This window comes from Crotalus tigris, unplaced genomic scaffold, assembly GCF_016545835.1.
Source record: "Crotalus tigris isolate CLP2741 ecotype Arizona unplaced genomic scaffold, ASM1654583v1 scf7180000018938.1368258, whole genome shotgun sequence".
In the NCBI taxonomy this organism is placed as follows: domain Eukaryota; kingdom Metazoa; phylum Chordata; class Lepidosauria; order Squamata; family Viperidae; genus Crotalus; species Crotalus tigris.
In genome coordinates, this window is record NW_024097283.1 from 174055 (window position 1) to 195299 (window position 21245).

Below are 21245 nucleotides of genomic sequence, written 5' to 3' on the forward strand. Positions count from 1 at the left end.
TTTAATTTAAAATACTTTTATGGTCACCCATCTTTAAACTGGAACTCTGAATTTTTATTTGTTCATTTAACATGGGTGGCATTTTAAGAGCAAATAAGCTGTAAGGACCCACCCCACTTTGCATCTTAAGAGGACAGAACTCTTGGAATAATTCTTCCAACAGGCATCCTTTATTAAGAGAAAATGGTTGCAGGCATTCTAGACAGGACTTGGAGTCCAAGCTCTCCCATTCAAGGTTTTAAGGGGTTCCCCAGTAGCCCCACCCAATCACCTCCTTCTTCCAGCGACAGTCTCAGGCATTATACTCCCACCCCCTTTTCCTTACTGCCGGCTGGATGGAGACTTCAGAGAAAACTACATGAAAGGTAATAGCCCCATTGTTATGGTTAGTCCTTTTGGTGATACACACATCCAGTTCCTTTGAAGTGTACCTTCCCTTCATCGTATGACAACTAGAGATGAAATATAATTGGTTTCTGACATAAGCACAAGATAAATAAAACAACAGAAACAGGATTGCAGGAGAATATCCAACTAAATACATCACAACCATCCCACAGGCTACCTGTGGGATCTCCAAGGTTGTTGGAAGAGCTCATAACTATACAAAAAAAAATAGGGTACAAAAAAAAACAACCTACAAAACAGAAACAGCAAAAACTGGGCATCATAGCCAAACTTCCTTGATGCAGCCCACAATACTCTCTTCCAACTCACTCTATTTAATATCACGCAAGATGAGATGAAGATGAAAAGAACTAGTTTCGTGTAGTAGTTAAGGTATCAGACTAGAAACCAGAAGACCACGAGTTCTAGTCCAGCCTTAGGAACAAAGCCAGCTGAGTGACCTTGGGCCAGTCACTGTCTCTCAGCCCTAGGAAGCTGTCAAAGGCAAACCACTTTCCAATTCTTGTCAAGGAAACTGCGGGAACTTGTTTAGGCAGTCACCCGAGTCAAGACTGACTCAAAGGTATGCACATGTGCACACACACACAAACGTACCTACAGGAAAAAGACAAGATAAGATCTATGGAAATAATGAACACAATTTAATTATGCAAGTGGATTTTTGATTGTCCTTAATTCTCTACATGAAAAACTAAACATTTCACATAAACGGAATGTTTTTGTATTAAAATGGATGTGGGGTTAATCCATACAGGCATTTCTCTGTGTCTTCAAATATCCAGCATACGCAATGTTTATTAATTTATCTACAGTAAATAGTTTTAATTCTTGAGATGTCAAGTATTCATTCTTACTCTCTTAAATTTAGTGCTCACTGGAAGTAGATTAACATAGGATTCTAGTAAAGAGAAAAGGAGAGAGACACAGAAAGAGAGAGAGATTATTCAAGTCTAATAAATTAATTGTACTTATATGAAGTTACAGTCCAAAACCTTTGAAGGGTAGTAGGTTGTTTGTTCTGTTTATGTTTTCATATAATGTTTATTGTCTGTTTGTCCACAATGCACCTATATTATAGGACAGGTTGAGCAGAGAATCAGGCAAAGTGTTCATCTTAGGTTAAATAAAATACCTAATCATGGATGTGAATCAAATATATTGTTATTGGAATGCTGGATATAGTCAAGTCTGTATTAACTAGACTCAAGTCAATGGTTGTATACAAACAACCAAACCATAAATTAGCTAATAATATTTTAGTCCAATGAGTAAGTGAACTGACCCATATGGTTAGTCTATAATTTAGTATAATGAATACAACCAGAAAATTGGTCTGAGCAAGCTACAAGTCCAGAGATATATAAGTCATGTAAACATAGTCCTCATTCCACCAGCAAGCCAACCTCGGGAAGAAGAAAAACAACGGCAACAGCTGAATGGGAGCAACATAGCCCAGTAAATATGTCCATCAGATCTTGGTGGGGACATTTTGTTGGATCATGCTCACAGTGTGTAGCAAGCCTTCCCTTGTATGCTATAAACAGCAAATTTGAACTCCAATAGATCATAGGAATTTTCTCAACGTGATTACTGTGAAGTAACAAGTTAGGGGAACTGAAAATGTTTCTTCAGGTTTTAACTCACTTGTGAAAGTTTATTTCATAAAGAAAGAAGGATGTTACTCCTGATACGAATAGAAATGTAAAAGGTAAAATGTCAGTTCTCTAATTTTAGTAAAAAATATATACATATACCTAAAGCCTTCACCCAGTAAAGGTTAAACTCTATCACTCTTTTTTTTTACATCATATCTTTAGAGACGCAGCTCTGCAAAATCCAAATTCCAATTCTACACTCTGCAGTGCTATTAGGCAATCTCATTATTTCATCAGCCACCGTCCATGAATTCTAAAAATATTTTTGCAAACTCTAGTAGTTTCACTTCTTCATTCCACACTACTGTAGAGTCCATGCTGCATGTATTAAGATGTGTGCGTGCCTAATATATATGTACTTATATATCGCAAAAACTCCTCTGGGATCTCTTATAAAGTGTTTAAGCTCTCACCTTAAATAATAGGCATGCATGCTACAGAGAAAAGCAAAGACCTCCAACTACAGTCTACCTTTGCCAACCCAGAATTTGCTTGAGATCACAAAACCTCAGCATCATTCTTTAGGAAATGGATGATTGAACGCTCAAACTTTTCCTGCCATGAGCCTAAGCATATCGGATTCAAAGAAAAGAGGCAAAAGTTATGTCGTTTGTGTTAAGAAATCAAAAGTTTCAGAAATAGGAAGGAATAGAAAAAGGACGAAGGAGCCAGCAAAAAACTGGGCAGACAAACAGAGGAAGCTGCAGGGATACGTTTGTGTGAGGAGCATTTTGTGTGACGCTGAGACGGTGAATAAGATATAAGTTAAGGTTGTTCTAGACAGAATTTAAACGTAATTTGGAAGGGTGAGTGTGTATGTGAGAGACAGCATATGGTTTTTCTTTGCAACATGAAGGATTCAATAGAGAGGCTGTGTTTTTCAGATGAGAACCTGTCTTGTATGCAGGTTCCAGGGAATGTTATTTATCTTTCAACCTTAACAGTAAAGCCTTTCTTTGAACTAGATGTTATGAGACTGGCTGTGTCCTCCATGGTGACCGTTTGGTAAACATTTATTCTCTTATGACAGTCGTTTTGTGGTTGCAGCCTTGACAAACTTTCAACATGTTCAAATGTCTTCCGCAACCCCAAAATGTTCTAAAGAAGTTAGGAAAATCTATCTTCTGCTCCAGGTTGAATAGTCTCTGCCCCCTGTCAATGTTTTTAATTCAATATACAACTGAGAAGCAAGACCTATTGTAGTGGTGGGGAAGAATAAGATACTAATCTCTAGGGCTAAGCAGATCTGAAAATGATTTAGAATTATTCTAGATTTCATGGGAGCATGGTGCCTCTATCAGCAGCCTGACAGTTTTCAGACTTTTGCATAAGTCCAAAAAGATGCTACAAATTAAAAAAAAATTATAGTTGATGAGACTTCTAAATCAGAGACTTGCAGAAGCTTGGTAAAAGTCAGCCTGCCTAAAGCCCAATCTGGTAGCTCAGAGCCAGTAAAAGCTATGAACCCTACTCATCTCAGTCAATACCAATATTGGTAATTGCTATTTTTATTATCTATATCCTGCCTTTATTATTTTCACAAATAACTCAAGGATTGAACATATCTAACATACCTTTCTCCTACTATTTCTCCCACAACAGCAATCCTGTGAGGTGGGTTGGGCCGAGAGAGAGAGAGACTGGCCCAAGGTCACCCAGTTGGCTTTCATAGCTAGGACAGCACTTCAACTCACGGTCTCTAGCTTTCTAACCTAGTGCCAAATAAATCATGTGTGGTTTTATGTGCATTTTTCATTAACGTATGCATTTTTGTGCATACCATCTTTTAAAACACATTTGTGTGTGAATTGGGTTTTCCTTTTTCTTTTTGTTAATGAACATCACAGAATTCTTCATCACAAAATTCTGAAAAGAATGAACTTCAGAGCCTGAGCATATTCTAAGTAGCACGTATGATTAGGAAAAACAAATATGACTAATCCTTATAAATCCTGGCCCACACAAAGTTCTATTCCATTCCCCGTTATTATTAGAAATTTGGATTTAATGGAATGATTCTTGGACAACCAAGACAAAGAACAAAAAGACAAAATTAAATATGGTATTAGAGCAATAGTATTGATCAACAAAATGGGCAAATTAAAAATTATCCTAAGATTTTTTAGATTCAGTCCTGTGCTCTTTCTTTTCCCCGCAATATTTCCAATTATAGAAACATATGTTTCAAGTTTCTTTTTGGCATTCCGTTATTTTAAACTGATTTTTCAAGAAACATTTGTTATTTGATAGTTGAGAGGAAAAAAATATACTTGCAAAGGATTAAGTGTACTATTCTCACAGCTCAAAGACAGCAGGTTAAATATGGAGCAAGATTACCCACTGATCCAAATTAATTGTTAACAGTTTTATTTATAGGGTTTTTTTTAAAATTATCACATACTTATTTTCTGATAGCTGAACTGTAAGATTTCACTTTAACACAATAGCTACATTGTGTGTTTACTATTCAATGTTATTTGTGCCTTTAGGATGTTTTGAATTGATAGGAAAAGCTCCAAGCTAATGCCATACAAGGGATTAGTAAGATAACATGGAAATGGACCCCAATATCAATCTCTGTGTGCAAGAAAGAAATATCCTCAGTACCTTGCATATAGTATGTGTTTACCTAAAATTGGACTCTTTGGAGGGAAGTATGCAGAAGTAAACTCTCAGTTTAACAGAGTAATGTAAAATATCCATTAAATCCAATGGGATTCTATGCATAGGTATACTTATGAATGAAATTTTATACATGTATATTTTACCTACATGCAGAATCATATACCATATAGACATATTTTGTCCACTGCATTAGAAATCTGCTAAACCATGATTTGCTGTATGTACTGAGATACAATTCAACCAGTACTGGGATCAAAAATCATGCATTTGTTTTACAAATACATGGGAGATGTGCATTTGATCAAGAATAGTCATGAAATAAACATGCTAGAACATAGAGCATACAGTAGAATAAAAGGGTTGGAAGGGACTTTGGAAATCTTCTAATCCAGTGGTCCCCAACCTTTTGGGCACCAGGACAGAGATGGAAAGAGGTTTTTCTGTGTAGCAGAGGGAGCATGGTTTTGCATGCTGCCTGCATCCCATGAATGGGGCTTAACTTGTTTGTGTGGCCTGGGGGTTGGGGACCCTTGTTCTAGTCCAAATCCCTGTTCAAGCAGGATACTCTATATAATTCCAGAAAAATGGCCATCCAGTTTCTTCTTGAAAATCTTTAGTGAAGGAGCACCCACAACTTCCAGAGGAATTCCACTGATTAATTGTTCTCACTTGTCAGGAAATTTCTCCTCTAGGTTGGATCTCTGTTTGTTAAGTTTTCATCCATTACTTCTTGTCCTATCCTCAAGTGGATAAACTAACCCCTTCTTCTCTCTCATGCTCCTCAAGCACTTGAAGAACTGCTATCATATCACCCCTAGTTCTTCTCTTCATTAGACTAGACATACCTAGTTCCCTTAATCTATGCTAGAGCAAGAGAAGTCATCCCCGGTTAAAGGAACAGTGCAGAGGCAGGCCACTGCTAAACATAGTAAGCAACAAGCAAAACAAATTTGGAGCTACAATTCTCAATACCCAGTTCTGATGGACACCCATTTGTAGAGGGGGAACAAGGGAGATGGGCAGGACTCCCAACATCTTTCTATAAAGTGAGTTTCCAACAAGTCCTGCTGTTGCAACCAAACCACACACATCCAATGTACAAAGAGTGGAAATACAATCAGAACTGGCCCTTCATCTTACATTTTATCACCTACTGAACTAAAGGCCCTAGATGGGCTTCAGAGGAGCAGTAATTTCTTTGGGGGTAAAAACTGTGATCAGAGAAGGCAGGATTTCAGCAAGTCAAGAGGAAAAAGACAGAAAAGATATTTTAAAAGTAACCTTGTTCCTTTCCCCAATTTTAATCCTCAACAATGATCATCAATGCAAATATATATCTTGTTCTTTAAACACTTGCACTCACCAGTGATCCATTTTAGGAAAATTTCCATTACAAAACTATTACCAACCCTCTTTTGACCTCTTCAAGCTCTCCTTCAAGTCTCAGGTATGGAAGATGAATTCTGACAATAAACTCTTTTGGAAGCAGTTCCTGGAAGCTGGAGGCTGCCAAGCAGACAGCTATGATCTCACCAAGCTACAATTACAACTCTTTGGGACAGTCAATTTGTTTTATTGGCCAAGCAACCAATCTCTTCAAGTGCCAGAAAGGAACGTCTCTGTCTTACCATCCCTCTCTTTTACTGTTTGCATTAACTTTCAGAGGAGACCCAAAATAATAGAAATATTTTGCAACTGATAGAAGGAAAAGAGAAGAAGAAGGGAGGAAGAAGGAAAAATTGGGGGGGGGGGCAGAAGTGTGTTGTGTTCAGAGGGACTTGCTGAGTTTGTTTGCTGATTTTGATTTTGTTTTTAATGTTTGAATGTTACATTTTAGTTGAGGTTTGTTATGTTTATTTGCCCGTCTGTTTGTTCATCTGAAACTGGATGTGCCAGGAGCTCTTTGCAGCAAAGTGGCATCACAGAACTACTCTTGGGGCCATTTGCGTAGCTGCTGGGCTCCCACTGGCAAGTGGGACAATGGATCACTATAGTGACAGGATGACAAGAAGAGGCTAATGATGGTGGTGCCCGATAGAGGCCTTGGCAGAGGCCACTGGCGTCATCTCAATGCCAGACCCAGAGGGATACAGTTGGAAAATCAGCAGATGGGGCCCTGGGCCCATGTGGAGATGTATGTGATTGAGATTTGTATTGTTGGTGGTTGTTCAGTGTGGGTAGAGAATTTATTGGAGGGTGAGTCTGGGACAGAGTAGCCCAGGGGAGGATGGATTGGGGAGAGTTGTGAGAGTATTATTAGTACTGTGATGGGCAGAGGGAGATATGGTAGGAATCTGGGGCTGGGCCAAATTCAAGAGATGCCAGGAACACTGTTTGAGAGTGATCCTGACATCTGGCATCCAGCCTTCACTCTTAGAACCAGGTAGACAGATCCTCGGTGGCCCTGAGCTCTGGTTGCTGCTTTTGAATGCTAGCTTGGTGCATAATAAATCTGCCCTCAGCCACCATTTGTTAATGAGAGTGCCAACCTCATTAACTGAGACTTGGGTAGGCCTGGCGGGGGAGTCTTCTCTCTGAAATATGCCCACCTGAGTTTCAGGTTTGGCATCAGCTACAACCTCAGCCAAGTGGTAGGTCTGGGTGGCTTTTGCCATCCACAAGTCATGAAAGGTTCTTAAATGTTCCACTCAGAGATAACTGGATGATCTTCTGGACTTCCATCTACTGCTCAAAGAGCAGGTGGGAGCTATGGCCAAGAGGACCTTGGCTCAGGTTCATCGTGTGCACCTGTTATGCCTCTTCATCAACTGGAAAGCTCTTCGGTCATTCATTCATGCCCAGGTCTCATCATGATTGGATTACTGCAATGCACTGTACATGGGGCTGCTCTTGACCTGGCTGTGGTCCCAGGTCTGGGGTTGATGTTATTTCTTATTCAATGGCCCATTTTGTTTTGTTGTTTTTGTGGTTTATTAGATTATTTCAGTATGGGGGTGCCTGTAGGATTCAACGTTTTTAGCTGTTTTTAATGTTTTTTCCTAATTTCGTAAACCACCCAGTGTCCCCTGGAGTTGGGCAACCAATACATGTAATTAAATAAAAATGAAAGGCAAGATTTCATTTTCAGCTCAGACTACTCTTTGTCCTCTTCAGGCTTTGTACTTGTATACGAGATATTCAAATAGCCCTCTATTTTAATAAATTGTCTTTGAATAGCGTAAGGATGATTTTGCTGATCAGAAGTACAGAAATAAATCTCAGTCAGGTTGTTCCAGAAACCTGATAACAATTGATGAAAGGCACAAAGGATCATTCTGACCAAAGTAATTTTCTTTTCACGCTTCATGTGATTCACAAATAAAACAACAGAAGCAGCTTTGGTTAGGAGGCCAACAGCTCCCTGGGAAAACAGTAAAGTTCTGCTCCTTTCCCCCCCCCTCACACACTAATAATCCTCAGTTTTAACTTTACAGTCTCAGGCAGAGATGATCTGTCACAAGTCTACATGATTAATTATGTTGGTCTTCATATCCCCAGATCAGTCTACAAGGAAAAGAGGTAATTCTGCACATCTCTGAACTATTTTTTTTTCATCTGAAGTTCAGCATTAAAGCAATTCCAGAACCCCTTGTTCTGGATTCATTTTCTTTCAATTAGGTTGCATGCATTAATCCAACAGACTCGTAGCTTCCTCTGTAGCTATCTGGATGGATTGTTGTATGTTCCAAAAGAGAGTTATTCAAAGTGAATGGTGACTTTGTCTCTAGATACAGTTTTAAATATGCAGATTAGCAAACTTTAGGCACCAGAATTAGGGAATCTACCCAATATCTTCTTACAAATAAAAGAATGGATGGAAACTAATCAAAGAGAGAAGCAACCTAGAGCTAAGGAGAAATTTCCTGATAGTTAAAATACTATTCAGTGGAACAACCTGCCTCTAGAAGTTGTGAATGCTGCAACACTGGAAATTTTTAAGAAGAGACTGGACAACCATTTGTCTGAAATGGTATAGGATTTCCTGCCTGGGCAGGGGGTTGGACTAGAAGACCTCCAAGGTCCCTTCCAACTCTATTATTATTGTTGTTGTTGTTACTATTGTTACTATTATTATTATTACTATTATTATTTCTACAACTTTCCTTGAGGACAACACATTGCACTGTGAGGTCATGTGTCACATTTCTACAAGCATGGCCCTAAAAAGATGAGAGGACATCGCTAGTCAGTGAAATTCCACAAATGATTTCCTGGGGTAACTCAAAGGTTTTGACGTTTATCCATAACGAGGCTCTGGAATCAATGCAACTATTTTTAGACATGTAGAAGCCCTTAGCATAATTCCAAGTCAAAAGAGAAGTGACAAGCCACAATTTTGAGTAACTAAAACACATGGAACCCCTGCAGAAAAGTGTAACATGAGCCACAGTATAACATAGAGCTGTAGAATGTCTTAAGGCAGTGGTTCTCAACCTTTCTAATGCCGTGACCCCATAATACAGTTCCCCATGTTGTGGTGACCCCCAAGTGGGTGTGGCCACCAATAAGAGGGAGTAGGAAGCTAGGGAAAAGGGAAAAAAATGGCGGACAGTGTGGTTTGGCGACCCCCATGAAATGGTTGTTTGACCCCAAATGGAGTCCCGACCCACAGGTTGAGAACCACTGTCTTAAGGGATAAAATCATTCAAATCTGGGGAAATTCTGACAGTGAGAACAAATCACCAGTGGAATGGGTTGCCTCCAGAAGTTGTGGGTGCTCCATCATTAGAGGTTTTTAAAAAGATATTGGACAACCATTTGTCTGAAATGATATAGGGTCTCATGCTTCAGCAGGGGGTTGGACTAGAAGACCTCCAAGGTTCCTTCCTACTCTGTTATTCTGTTGTATTAGGGGTAAATGGCAAGAGTTGTTTACAAATACAAACTACAGGTGAGCTCTGTTAAATTTGGTTCTTTTGGATGGTTCTTTTTTCTAAATGCAGAAAATTTTTTATAATGTAAAACACCCGGCATCATTGGGAATAGAGGGAGGGAGGGAGGGAGGGAGGGAGGGAGGGAGGAAGGGACAAAATAGTTGAATTAAAGCTTAAACAAGAAGTAGTCAAAGAGAGTATTTAGCCAAATACAATTTGGCATGCTCCAGAGATTGCACTACATCAGAAGGACTGGAAACAGAATTTAGAAAAGCACCCAATCTTATAATGAACAAGAGCAACTTTGGTGAATATGAGAATGCAGATATTGCAGGAGTTCTACTGATGTTCTACTTCATTGCGCAAAATTTCTCACATTGGCCCAGCAGGTAAATTAGGAGAAGCACTGATGAAACAAATATAAAAACTGGAATAGCATATATTTATAGCTGAACACGTGTTCAGTAAACACAAATACTGTATATCCCTGGGTACGCTATCTGCTACTTTACCTCTCCTTTCACCTGCTTTATCATACCTCTTTTCTATCAACTAACAAAGGTTTGGTGTGTTCCAATGCTGTCCAGCGTCTTTGTATCTCCGAAAGGTTTTTAGGACAGACTTCCTCAACTTAGATGCCCTCCAGATACTGTATATGGACATAAACTCCAGAGTTCCCTAATCATCACAGCTACTACTGAGTATTTTAGGGCTGACGTTTACCCATCTGAACATATACAGTATATAGTATATGCTAGAGACTGAAGAGACAGCCAAGACCTCTGCTGATTTTTTTAGAAGACTTGGTATTGAATTTGGACTCCTAGTAATTGGGCCATATGAGAAATCCATAGAAGAAGGTCACTGGCTAAAATTACATCAGGAGAGGACAGAGTAGTAGAGGAGGAAAAAAAAAAAGAATGTAGGCAAGTCACATTCTTTTGTTATAACAACAATTGTAACAACACTGCCCTATTCTTCAGCATTAAGGGATACTTTATGAATGTACTTTGTTATTTTACATACACAGATTGGAAGGAAGTATATCAAGAGCTAAATCCAATAAACTGGATGCTTTGTCATTAAGTTTCCTCAACCATTATAAGAAGGCTGATATACCAAGCAGAAACATGGTTCTGCCTGACAGAATCCTAGCTTCAGACACAGGAAATTAAAGCTCTTCTAAGATTCTCCTGCATTGATTTCCAGGAACAAAAGTGACCTGTTTTAGCAATTGCTGCACTTATATTCAACTCCTTCCATCAAGCCCAACTTATACCTTCTCCAATTATGAAAGCAATCCACCTCTCCATGGCTTTTATGAGGCTGGAGGAGCTTCAGTATCAATAATCCATGAAACCAAATGCCTAGAGGGAAGAAGCATCATGCAAAGACAACCATCCACTGTCCATTCCTTGGAAGAACATTACACTCTTCTTTAAATAATAATTGACTATTTAATGGACATCTTTTAAAACTGTTTCAAGCTAAAGTCAATATGATTAATATGATTAATTTCTCCCCAACTTATTGCTTCCGGATATCTGCCTTCCACAAGCATTTTCTTTCTGAAACATAGATGAAAAAAAGGACACCACAAAATTAAAGCTTAAATGTGCCAAATTTCCATTTTAAAAACTGACCCTCCTCATGTACCCATGCATTCTGTTTTGCGGTTGTTTAGTAAAAACCCAGCCTCTCTCCTCAATGGCTCATTTTGCCCTTAATCTGCAGTACTCCACACAGAGATGTTTCTCAACTTGACTTCCTGGCTGTCTTCTGCTTTGTAAGCAACTACTGTGCAACCCAAATCAGCAGAAACTTTGATCCTTTACACAAAGGATCATCTGCCAGCCACAGCGCACAGCAACTTTTCATAGGTTTCAGAATTGCAAGTTACAATTTGGCCATTCTGCAATGAATTAAGAACAGATTGCAGGCATCCGCAAACTTTACCTGCGGAGAATCAACAAAAACGTGGGGGGAGTGCGAAAGAATAAAAAACCATACTTTTAGTAGAGGGGAAAGTAACACACGTCTGGTTTATTACTATATTAAAGAAAACCCAATTTTCCGTCATTTCTTCTTTTTTTGCAGCAGAGGAAAATAAAGCTGTCCTAAACTTATGGACAGCAATTCCCACACTGCATTTCCAGCAGATTTTGAACATAAAGGAAAAAGCTGTTTAAGAAGAGGATGTCAAACCAGGATTAGAACTTTTTCTTTATTTATTGCAAACTCTATATGGAGAATGTAAAATCCTTATGAAAATGCAGACATTCACCAAGATTCTTTGGTCTAACCTCAAGAGGGCAATTTGGACAAGATTACTGGGGCTTGAAATAAAACTGCAGTATGGATCATTGGATTCTACTTAAGTAATTTTTAAAAGGTAAAAAATCCAGAAAGATTACAAAAAAAAAAAAGACACCAAAGAGTGATAGTGATAGAAATGGAATATAATCAGCTTTTATTTGACCTCTGAGTTGTATTTAAAAAGGACATTTAATATAAATAGTTACATTCAGTTTTTGTTTTAATTATATCAAAAACATTATTGCAAGGATGGAAATTCAAAATAGTACTTCAACTTCGAATCTATTCTGAGCTGCCGCTAATGTTTTGAAAGACTTAAAAAGATTGTCCAGTAGGGCGCACAAGTTACAGAGCTACAGAGAAAGGGGGGAAAATATCTCATCTCCTGTTTCTTCACATCATTCCTATAAATTCCTCTATTGTACTTCACCCTACTATACTAGCCTGTAATTTTACACACATCAATTAAGGAGGAAGTTCCACTGAATACTGGTAGTCCTTGACTTATGACCATAGTTGGGACAAGAATTTCCATTGCTAAGCAAGATAATTGTTAAGTGAATCACTACAGTTGTTAAGGGAATCGTGAGGATGTTAAGTGAATCCAACTTCTGCCATTGATTTTGCGTGTTGGAAGCCAATTGAGAAAGTCACAAATGATGATCACGTGCCTGCAGGATGCAGCAACCATCAAAAATATATGCTGGGTGCCAAGTGTCCAAATTTTAATCACATGACTGTAGGAATGCTGCAATGGTTATAAGAACGAGGACTGGTCATAAGTCACTTTTTTCAGTGTTCTTGTAACTTCAAACAGTCGCTTAAAGAAGGGTTATAAGGCAAGGACTATGTATACAGTGGAATTACTTATAGTTTTAATTTAGGAAATAAATGAGTCATGCAGAAAACTGCACAGGATGTCGCTTTTATTTGTGAAGGTAAAAAAAAGAATTCTGAATGATTTCAATCTTTCCTCCCAGGAAAAAAAATGCTTTTATCTATGGTCTTTTAAATTATTCCTTTTGGTTTGTCTACCATCACAATGTATACAGGTATTGCAGTCTTGTCATCTATACCTTTCAAAATCTGTACACAAATCACTATTTTCGACAGTTAAAAATTTGGCCATTTGATATGGAAACCTGCAACAAAGCAAGGTAACTCAATTCAATTCTGCTTTCATGTAATATTGGAACCATAGCTGTGCATAAAGCAAAAAGCCAACGTTTGAAAGGAATTTATTTTTCCCCCTTGATAATTTCCAGAATTACAGCCTGGATGTCTTTCAGCACAATCTTTTAAATTCCATTAGTTCAAAGTTATCTAAACTAAAGAGTATAGAATACTGTTACAAGCAATTTAATGACAAGAAAGCTGATGTCAGTGGATAATTATAGTATGTCATTGATGATTTTATGACATATTCACAGGCCCTTAGAGAGGGGTTTTCAGATTCCTAAAGTGTTGCTCATACTTTTAGCAAAAGAATGTAGTTATATTTGGGAAGTGACAATCATTTTTTAAGAAGCTTGTTCTTTCTTCCCAAATCTTCAATATAAACATTTGTTAAGGCTAATAAGCATCCCTCCATCTTAAAATGGGTACACAAATGTTTAAAAAAAGCAGAAAGCCCATAAACATTTTTTTCCTTTTCAGTTTTGATTCTATCAACCTGCAACCATTATTGTGGTCACATATCAGTCATCTTAAATTGAGAAAATATTATTCAGTGTCCTTGCTAACAAAAAGCTACTCAGAGTACATATTCATTTCCCTTAGTTGAATTCAACCACAAGTGATGTTTCTAAAGAGCCAGTTTGATGCAACAGTTAAAGACCAGGCTAGAAACAAGGAGACTGTGAATTCTAGTCCTGCCTTAGCCATGAAAGCTGGCTGGCTAACTTTGGACCCATTACTCTCTTTAGACCATGACATGTCAGTCAATTCCTGTCACCACCATATGGTTCAGCCTTTGGTTGCTCTAAAAAAAGCAGACCTTTCATTTGTGGGGAAATGCTAGGAAGAAAAAAAAATTGTTGTGCACATCTATTATACAATATATAAAATCCTGGACATATAAAAAATAAATCAAATCCTGATTAGAGACTTCTGCCAAGGAAGGACAAGCCATATGCTCTACCTAGCCAATAGCCAAGTTTGGTACCATAGATGCTGTTTAGCCAGCCCCTCTCAGCTTCTCATATATGTGGACCTCCTCTTAGAATTCTTTATCAATAATGGCCATGTTGACAATTCTGAGAATTCAAGATCCACGTATTTAAAACTTTTGTAGCCTGGGAAAGTTTAATTTTAAGGAAAAAGTTTATTACAAGGGCCAACAATTGCTGAATCTTGTCTGGTTAGTGGTTTGCTGAAGTCTAAAATATTCTAGACTTTACCTATGTTGCCGTCACCTACAGTTATATGTCCTGAACCAGCACATATTAAGTTATACTTAACTGAACTCTTTGCTTAGAAATGATTTGCAGTTGTCCAAAAGCAAGCAAAGCAGTTCCTTCACAAAAACATGGGGAAGTGTTTTATAATGAGTTAAAACACTGCTACACCTAGCTCAGAGGTTAGGAGTTCTCCAGCGTTTCTTTCCCACATTGATGTTTGCTAATCCTAATCCAAGCTATCTGGGATTTCACAAACTTCCTTTGTATCTGAACTTTGCTCTGTCATTGAGCTACAACTGCCTTCTCTTGATGTCATGTAACAGTAACAAAACAGGATTGTCATTTTCATTTATAAAAGCTTTCCGAGTGCATAATGTCTTTTTCTGAATATGTAAAACAAAAATAAAGACTGAAGCATATTCAAAGTGACTCTTGATTTAGAAGGCAAAAGCATACAGTAATTTCTTTTCTGATTGGAAGCCACCTTGATGTGCTAAGGAAAACAACATGGATGTGCACGGTTAATCTGTTAAAAATGGTGGTTAGTTCATATACAAGAGGAGAGAAGTTATCTGCTTGACAGAGTGCATGATTCAGAATGACCTTCTGAACAAACGCTTTGCACTACAACTGGAGAGCTAAAATGTTATAGCTACATGCAAGGGGCATTTGGTCCTTTGCTAAACCATCATTGTTGGAATTGGCAAATTACTGACAACCAGCCTGCAAAGCTTCACAATCTGCTCCTATCTGGCATACCTCCCATACAGATTGCCTTCCCCACTAAGCCCTGTTTATCCTTTGCATTTTCCCATTCAAATACTAAAATACTAAATAGGACTATTAAAACTCTACGTACTGTCTATTTTATAGGCTCCAAGAACTGGAAAAAAAACATTTTTAATATGGACTGAGTACAAAAAACTGAGCCTGATTTACTGTTTTCCACTTTCTTTCTTTCTTGAGGTATAGTCTTGCTAAAGTGAAGAGCCCTTAACCACAAGAAGTCTCTCCATATGTTAAATCATTAAAACCTGCAAGTATCATGCTAAAAGAGATGTCCACTTTGACTTGAATGATGTGCCCTAGCAAATACAAAAACAGTCGTACATCACTGAACTCTACAATGGTCTACGGTAGCACAAGTTGGCTCCATTCAGCAGTCACAGGATTAAAGATTACACCTCTGGTTCAAAACAAGGACACAAAGGAAGAGTACTAACCACCAAAGTCAAGAGAAAATTATTCTGCTAACCCAAGATGGGTGATTAGGTTGTGTAACAAATGAGAAAAGAGGGTTGGTTTCTGTTACTACATCCTTTCAGTTGAAAGGCCGAATATCCAACTTCAATAAATTGCTCCTAATTGTTCCAAATCAGACTTCTCATGAACTCTTCCCCCAGAAATTTCTGATCTGGCCATAGACCAGTAACGCATCAGTCACATGACTTAAACCTACATCACCAAGAAGGTATCCTTCATATTAGTATAGAGACTCATATTTGGAGCTGACAAAGTAGAAAACTTAAGGGCTTCTATGTTTCTCTTTGAGGTGTATATGCATGTACACTAATACCTGAACTCAAGAAGTCTCTTCATACAGCAGTAATTGGGAAAGTCTAAAACCTAAGAGCAGATCTAGCCAGGTATTCCCCTAAGGCAGGGGTCCCCAACCCCTGGGCCCAGGCATGCCAGAAACCGGGCCGCACAAACAAGCAAAGGCCCATCCATGGGATGCAGGCAGCACATGAACCCCTCCCCCCCTTCTGGTCCGCAGAAAAGCCTCTCTCCACAGGACCGGTAGCTGGTGCCCAAAAGGTTGGGGGACATTGCCCTAAGAGGGAATAATTCCCTGCAATATGATTCCTGACCAGTTGGATTCAGCAGTAACTTTTATCCACAGGCTGCCAAACTGCCTTTCAGCTGCCCCCAGAAGCTCCTCCAGCCTTCACAAATACCTTTCCTGGGGAATTTCAAATGCAGGCAGTCGTAACTTAATGTCATGCTTTGGAAGAATGGGGGGGGGGCGGGCTTGAAGAGATCACTTCTTTTTTCCAGTCATACAAAAGACATTCCTATCTTGTCTCCTTAAATAAACTCACATTACAGTCATAGATAGATAGATAGATAGATAGATAGATAGATAGATAGATAGATAGATAGATAGATAATAGACAGACAGATGTATATGTGTATATAGTGATTTTAGTAAGATATAGATATCTTACTAAATTTAAAGAACATTGTAGAGCAGTGGTTCTCAACTTGTGGGTCGGGACCCCATTTGGGGTCGAACGACCATTTCACGGGGGTCGCCAAACAACGCAGTCTGCCATTTTTTTTCCCCTTTTCCTTAGCTGTGCTACTCCCTTTTATTCTATTGGCTTTTGAAAGCCAATAGAACAGACTCTCATGAATAGAGTCTAAGTCTATTGGCTTTCAAAAGCCAATAGGAATTGTCCAGGCTGTCTCTGCCCTGCTGAGCCCGCCAAAAGTCCCATTCTGCTAACAGTGCTGCACCAGTTGAGTAGTCCTCGACTTACGACCAGTTGAGTAGTCTTCGACTTACAACCGGTTGGGGGTCACAGCATTAAAAAGGTTGAGAACCACTGTTGTAGAGGGACAGCCACTAGCCAAAAAGCAGGACTCTAACAACATTAAGAGATCATATTTAAAAGGCACTTGTTCAGAAGTCTGGCTTATCTCCTCCCTTCATTTAAACTTACCCTATTAAGTATCGTTATATATATATATTTTTTCATTCGAACCATGGATGATCCCTGGTAGAATGGTAGCAGAAAGGATAAGGGATCATCCATGCTTTGAATGAAAAAGGACCCTTTATCCTTCCTGCCACCATTCTACCAGGGATCATTATCGTCCCATTGTGACTCCGTGCCCTTAAAAACTTAATTTGAAGATTCTGAGCAAGACGGTGGTAAAGAAGTAGCCTGAGTCTCTCCCCTCCCCCCCCATCAGTTAGCAACCATATCTGACACACACGCGGCATCGTTGCTCAGTCTCCCTTTCACGTTTTGATCAAGTAACTGGAAATAACTTTCCTCCCCCCCCCGCGATGTTTTCAAACCTTTCCCCCAGCTCGCCCCTGATCTCCATTGAATCCCTATCTGATTCTTCCCCGGCGGCGCTTTTGGCAACCTTACCAGATGGCGATCCGATGCTTTGGGTACCGCAGCCTGTCCAGACAGCCGAGGAAATGGGGCAGGGAGCGGGCAGCGTTCCTGGCGAGGATGGCCAAGAAGACGGTGGGCTTCTGCAAGGCGGATTCCGGTAGGGAGGACGAGCTGAGCATCGCCGCCTCATCCTCCGGTGTGCTGGCGACACAGCCGTTCCCCTTCAGCCAAAGCGCGAAAGAAAAGTGAAGCAGAAGTACGAGCAGGAGCCGCGGGCGCAGCGAAGTGGCGGCGGAGAAAGCCGGGATCGCAGCCATTTTTCGTGGGGATCGCAATTTCGGGCAGGGCTAGAGAAGCGGACCGGCTGCTACGGCGACAGCAGAAGCGAAGCTCCGCAAAGACCTCCCGGCGTACCTGCAGGTCTGGCTGAACGGGAAAAAGAGGAGAGCGGGCGGGAGAGCCGCTCCAACGAAGACGCGCTTCTCTCCCCCCCCCCTCCTTTTAATTACTTGCTCCAGGCAGAGGAGGCGGGGTGGGGGGGGAGGTTCTGTCTTTGCCAAGGCGGATTGGTGACGGCAGCAAACCTGCAGCCAATCGTGAGCTCCTGGCTACTCTTGGCGCAAATCAAAACAAACAATGCGTGCTTTCTCATTCTTTCTTTCCTTTCTCTCCGCAGTCGCCCCAAGGTCCCGGGAATAATGCTAATCGGAGCCGACCAATAACAAGCCAGAAATGGACCATCCCAGGCATCTGGCTAGCAGATTTGTGCAATCGTTTTGGAAATCCTGAAGAGCTTTTCATTTATTCATTTATGTATATATCTCATTCCATAAAGGTCAGATGGCAGGGATCGTCTTGAATTGTAATGCTTTTTATTATTATTATTATTAAAAATGTGGCAGGGGGGAAAACCGTACTGTCCCCGACTTTTTGGTATTCTCCCTTGCGCCCTGAAAACTATCTCACCCATACATTTCTAATACACAATTTCGTTAAGTGTTTAATACACATATTTATTTATTTTATTTATTTATTTATTAAAATTTATAGACCGCCCCACTCCCGCAGGACTCCAGGCAGCTAACAATAAAAACACAATATAACTTAACAAAACAAACAATACAATAACATTCATCCAGGGGTCAGATTTTATAAACTATGACAGCGGTTCTCAACCTGTGGGTCGCGACCCCATTTGAGGTCCAACGACCATTTCACGGGGGTTGCCAAACACTGTGATCCGTCGTCTTTTTCTCAGCTGGCGCAGGGGACGGCGCATGGGGGAGCGCCGCCACGCATGCGTGCCACGTAGGGAGCGGCGCCGCGCATGCGTGCCGCCTGCTTATGACCGGGGTCGCCAGTCTAAAAAGATTGAGAACCACTGAACTATGAGGTAGCCTGGCCCTGAGCCATATAGAGCTTTAAAGGTAATAACCAACACCTTGAATTGGACCCGGAGACCAATAGGCAACCAGTGCAGCTCACGGAGGATAGGTGTAACGTGGGTGTACCGAGGAACACCCACTATCACTCGCAAGGCTGCATTCTGGACCAACTGTAGTCTCTGAATACTTTTCAAGGGTAGCCCCATGTAGAGCGCGTTGCAGTAGTCCAGGCGTGAGGTGACAAGGGCATGAGTGACTGTAAGGAGAGCCTCCCGGTCCAGGTAGGGTCGCAACTGGTGCAACAGACGAACTTGTGCAAAGGTCCTCCCAGCCACAGCCATCAAATGATGTTCCAATTTCAGCTGTGGATCAAGGAGGACACCCAAGTTGCGAACCCGCTCCAAAGCGGGTATATTTTCCCCTGCTAGAGTCAACACTGGACAGTTAACGTGATCCTTGGGAGGCAACATCCAAAGCCACTCGGTCTTGTCAGGATTGAGCCTGAGTCTATTAACCCCCATCCAGACCCTCACGGCTTCAAGGCAACGGCCCATCACATCAGCCGCTTCACTGAGAGAGCTCGGGGAAGAGATATATAGCTGGGTATCATCAGCATACTGATGAAACCTCACCCCGTGCTGTCTGATGATCTCACCCAGCGGCTTCATGTAAATGTTAAATAGGAGGGGCCTCGGGGTTGACCCCTGCCCCCCCCACCAATACCAATTGCGACCAGCCAGAGAGGTAGGAGGAGAACCACCATAAAATGGTGACTCCCACTCCCACCCCTCCAAGTCGTCACAAAAGGATACCATGATCGATGGTATCAAAAGCCGCTGAGAGGTCAAGTAGCACCAAGACAGAGGAATAACCCCTGTCTCGGGCCCGCCAGAGATCATCCATAGTGCGACCAAAGCAGTTTCTGTGCTGAAGCCGGGCCTGAAGCCAGATTGAAAAGGGTCTAGGTAATCCGCTTCATCCAGAGACTGTCAGAGCTGGAGCGCCACCACTCTCTCTACAACCTTCCCTAAAAAGGGGAGATTGGAGACTGGGCGGAAGTTATTTAAATCAGCCGGGTCCAGGGTAGGCTTCTTGAGAAGGGGCCTCACAACCGCTTCCTTCAAGGGTTGCAGGAAAGATCCCTCCCTCAACGAAGCGTTGATCAACACCTGGAGCCAGCCTCGTGTCACCTCCTTGGCGGCCGAGACCAACCAGGAAGGACACGGGTCCAATAAACAAGTGGAGGCGCTCATCACTCCCACCGCTCTGTCAACATCCTCAGCGGTCACAGACTCAAATTCACCCCATAAAACTGGGCTAAGACCTGCCCCGGTCATCTCAGAAGGCCCTGCCCAATCGGAGTCTAGGTCTGTCCGAATCCGAGCAATTTTGTCTGATAGAAACTGCACAAATTCTTCCGCCCTACCCTGTAAGGGCTCCCTGGCTTCCCGAACATTAAGTAGGGAATGGGTCACCCTAAACAGGGCAGCGGGGTGAGATTCTGCAGACGCAATAAGTGCGGAAAAATGCGAACATTTTGCCGCTCGTATTGCCACTAAATAAGTCCTAATATAGGCTCTTAAAAGTATCCGGTCGGATTCGGAGTTATTAGCCCTCCAACGTCAGTCTAGACATCTCTTCTGACGCTTCATCTCCCTAGCTCCTCGGTAAACCAAGGTGCCCTCCGGGATTCACAATCACGGAGAAGTCGCAAAGGCGCGATCCGGTCTAACGCCCCTGATGCCACCTTATTCCAAGCAGCAACCAAGGACTCAGCCGGTTCGTGGAGGAGGGAATCAGGAAAACCCCCAAGTGCTATTCGGAACCCCTCCGGGTCCATTAAATGCCTGGGGCGGAACCACCTAATCGGTTCCGCCTCCCTGCGGTGGGGGAGTAGGACCGAGAAATCTAACCTCAACAGGAAGTGATCCGACCATGACAAGGGAGAACTGACTATACCCCTTAAATAGAAATCATGTCTCCACTGCCCCGAGAAGAATACCAAGTGGAGCGTGTGTCCTCCCCTATGGGTCAGACCCTGAATTATCTGGGTCAGGTCCATGGTTGTCATGGAAGCCATGAACTCCTGAGCCACACCGGAGGATTCGCCGAGTGACGGCAGATTGAAATCCCCCAGCACCATAAGCCTGGGGAATTCCACCGCCAACCCGGCTACCCCCTCCAGCAGCTCGGGCAGGGCTGTTGTCACATAGCTGGGAGGCAGGTATGTCAACAACAAGCCCAACTGAACCCTTGAATCCAACCTCAAGAGAAGGGACTCACACCCAACAACCTCTGGGGCAGGGATCCTGCGAGGTCTCAAGAATTCTCGGACAAGAATCGCCACTCCCCCACCCCTTCCCTGGAATCGCGGTTGGTGCATTATCTGAAACCCGTCTGGGCACATATAAGGGGAGAATAAAATATTCAAGGATTTACATCTGATACA

General features: G+C 41.4%; 1 protein-coding gene across 1 annotated transcript in view; it reads right to left on the reverse strand.

Moving 5' to 3' along the window:
• The window catches only part of COLGALT2 (collagen beta(1-O)galactosyltransferase 2), a 62382-nt gene extending 44474 nt beyond the window's left edge, over window positions 1-17908 (reverse strand). The window contains exon 1 of the mRNA XM_039357606.1: window positions 17442-17908. Within this exon, the coding sequence (XP_039213540.1) occupies window positions 17442-17728 (287 nt within the window). The 5' untranslated portion in view covers window positions 17729-17908. The remainder of the gene's footprint in view (window positions 1-17441) is intronic.
• Window positions 17909-21245: the final 3337 nt, after the last annotated feature.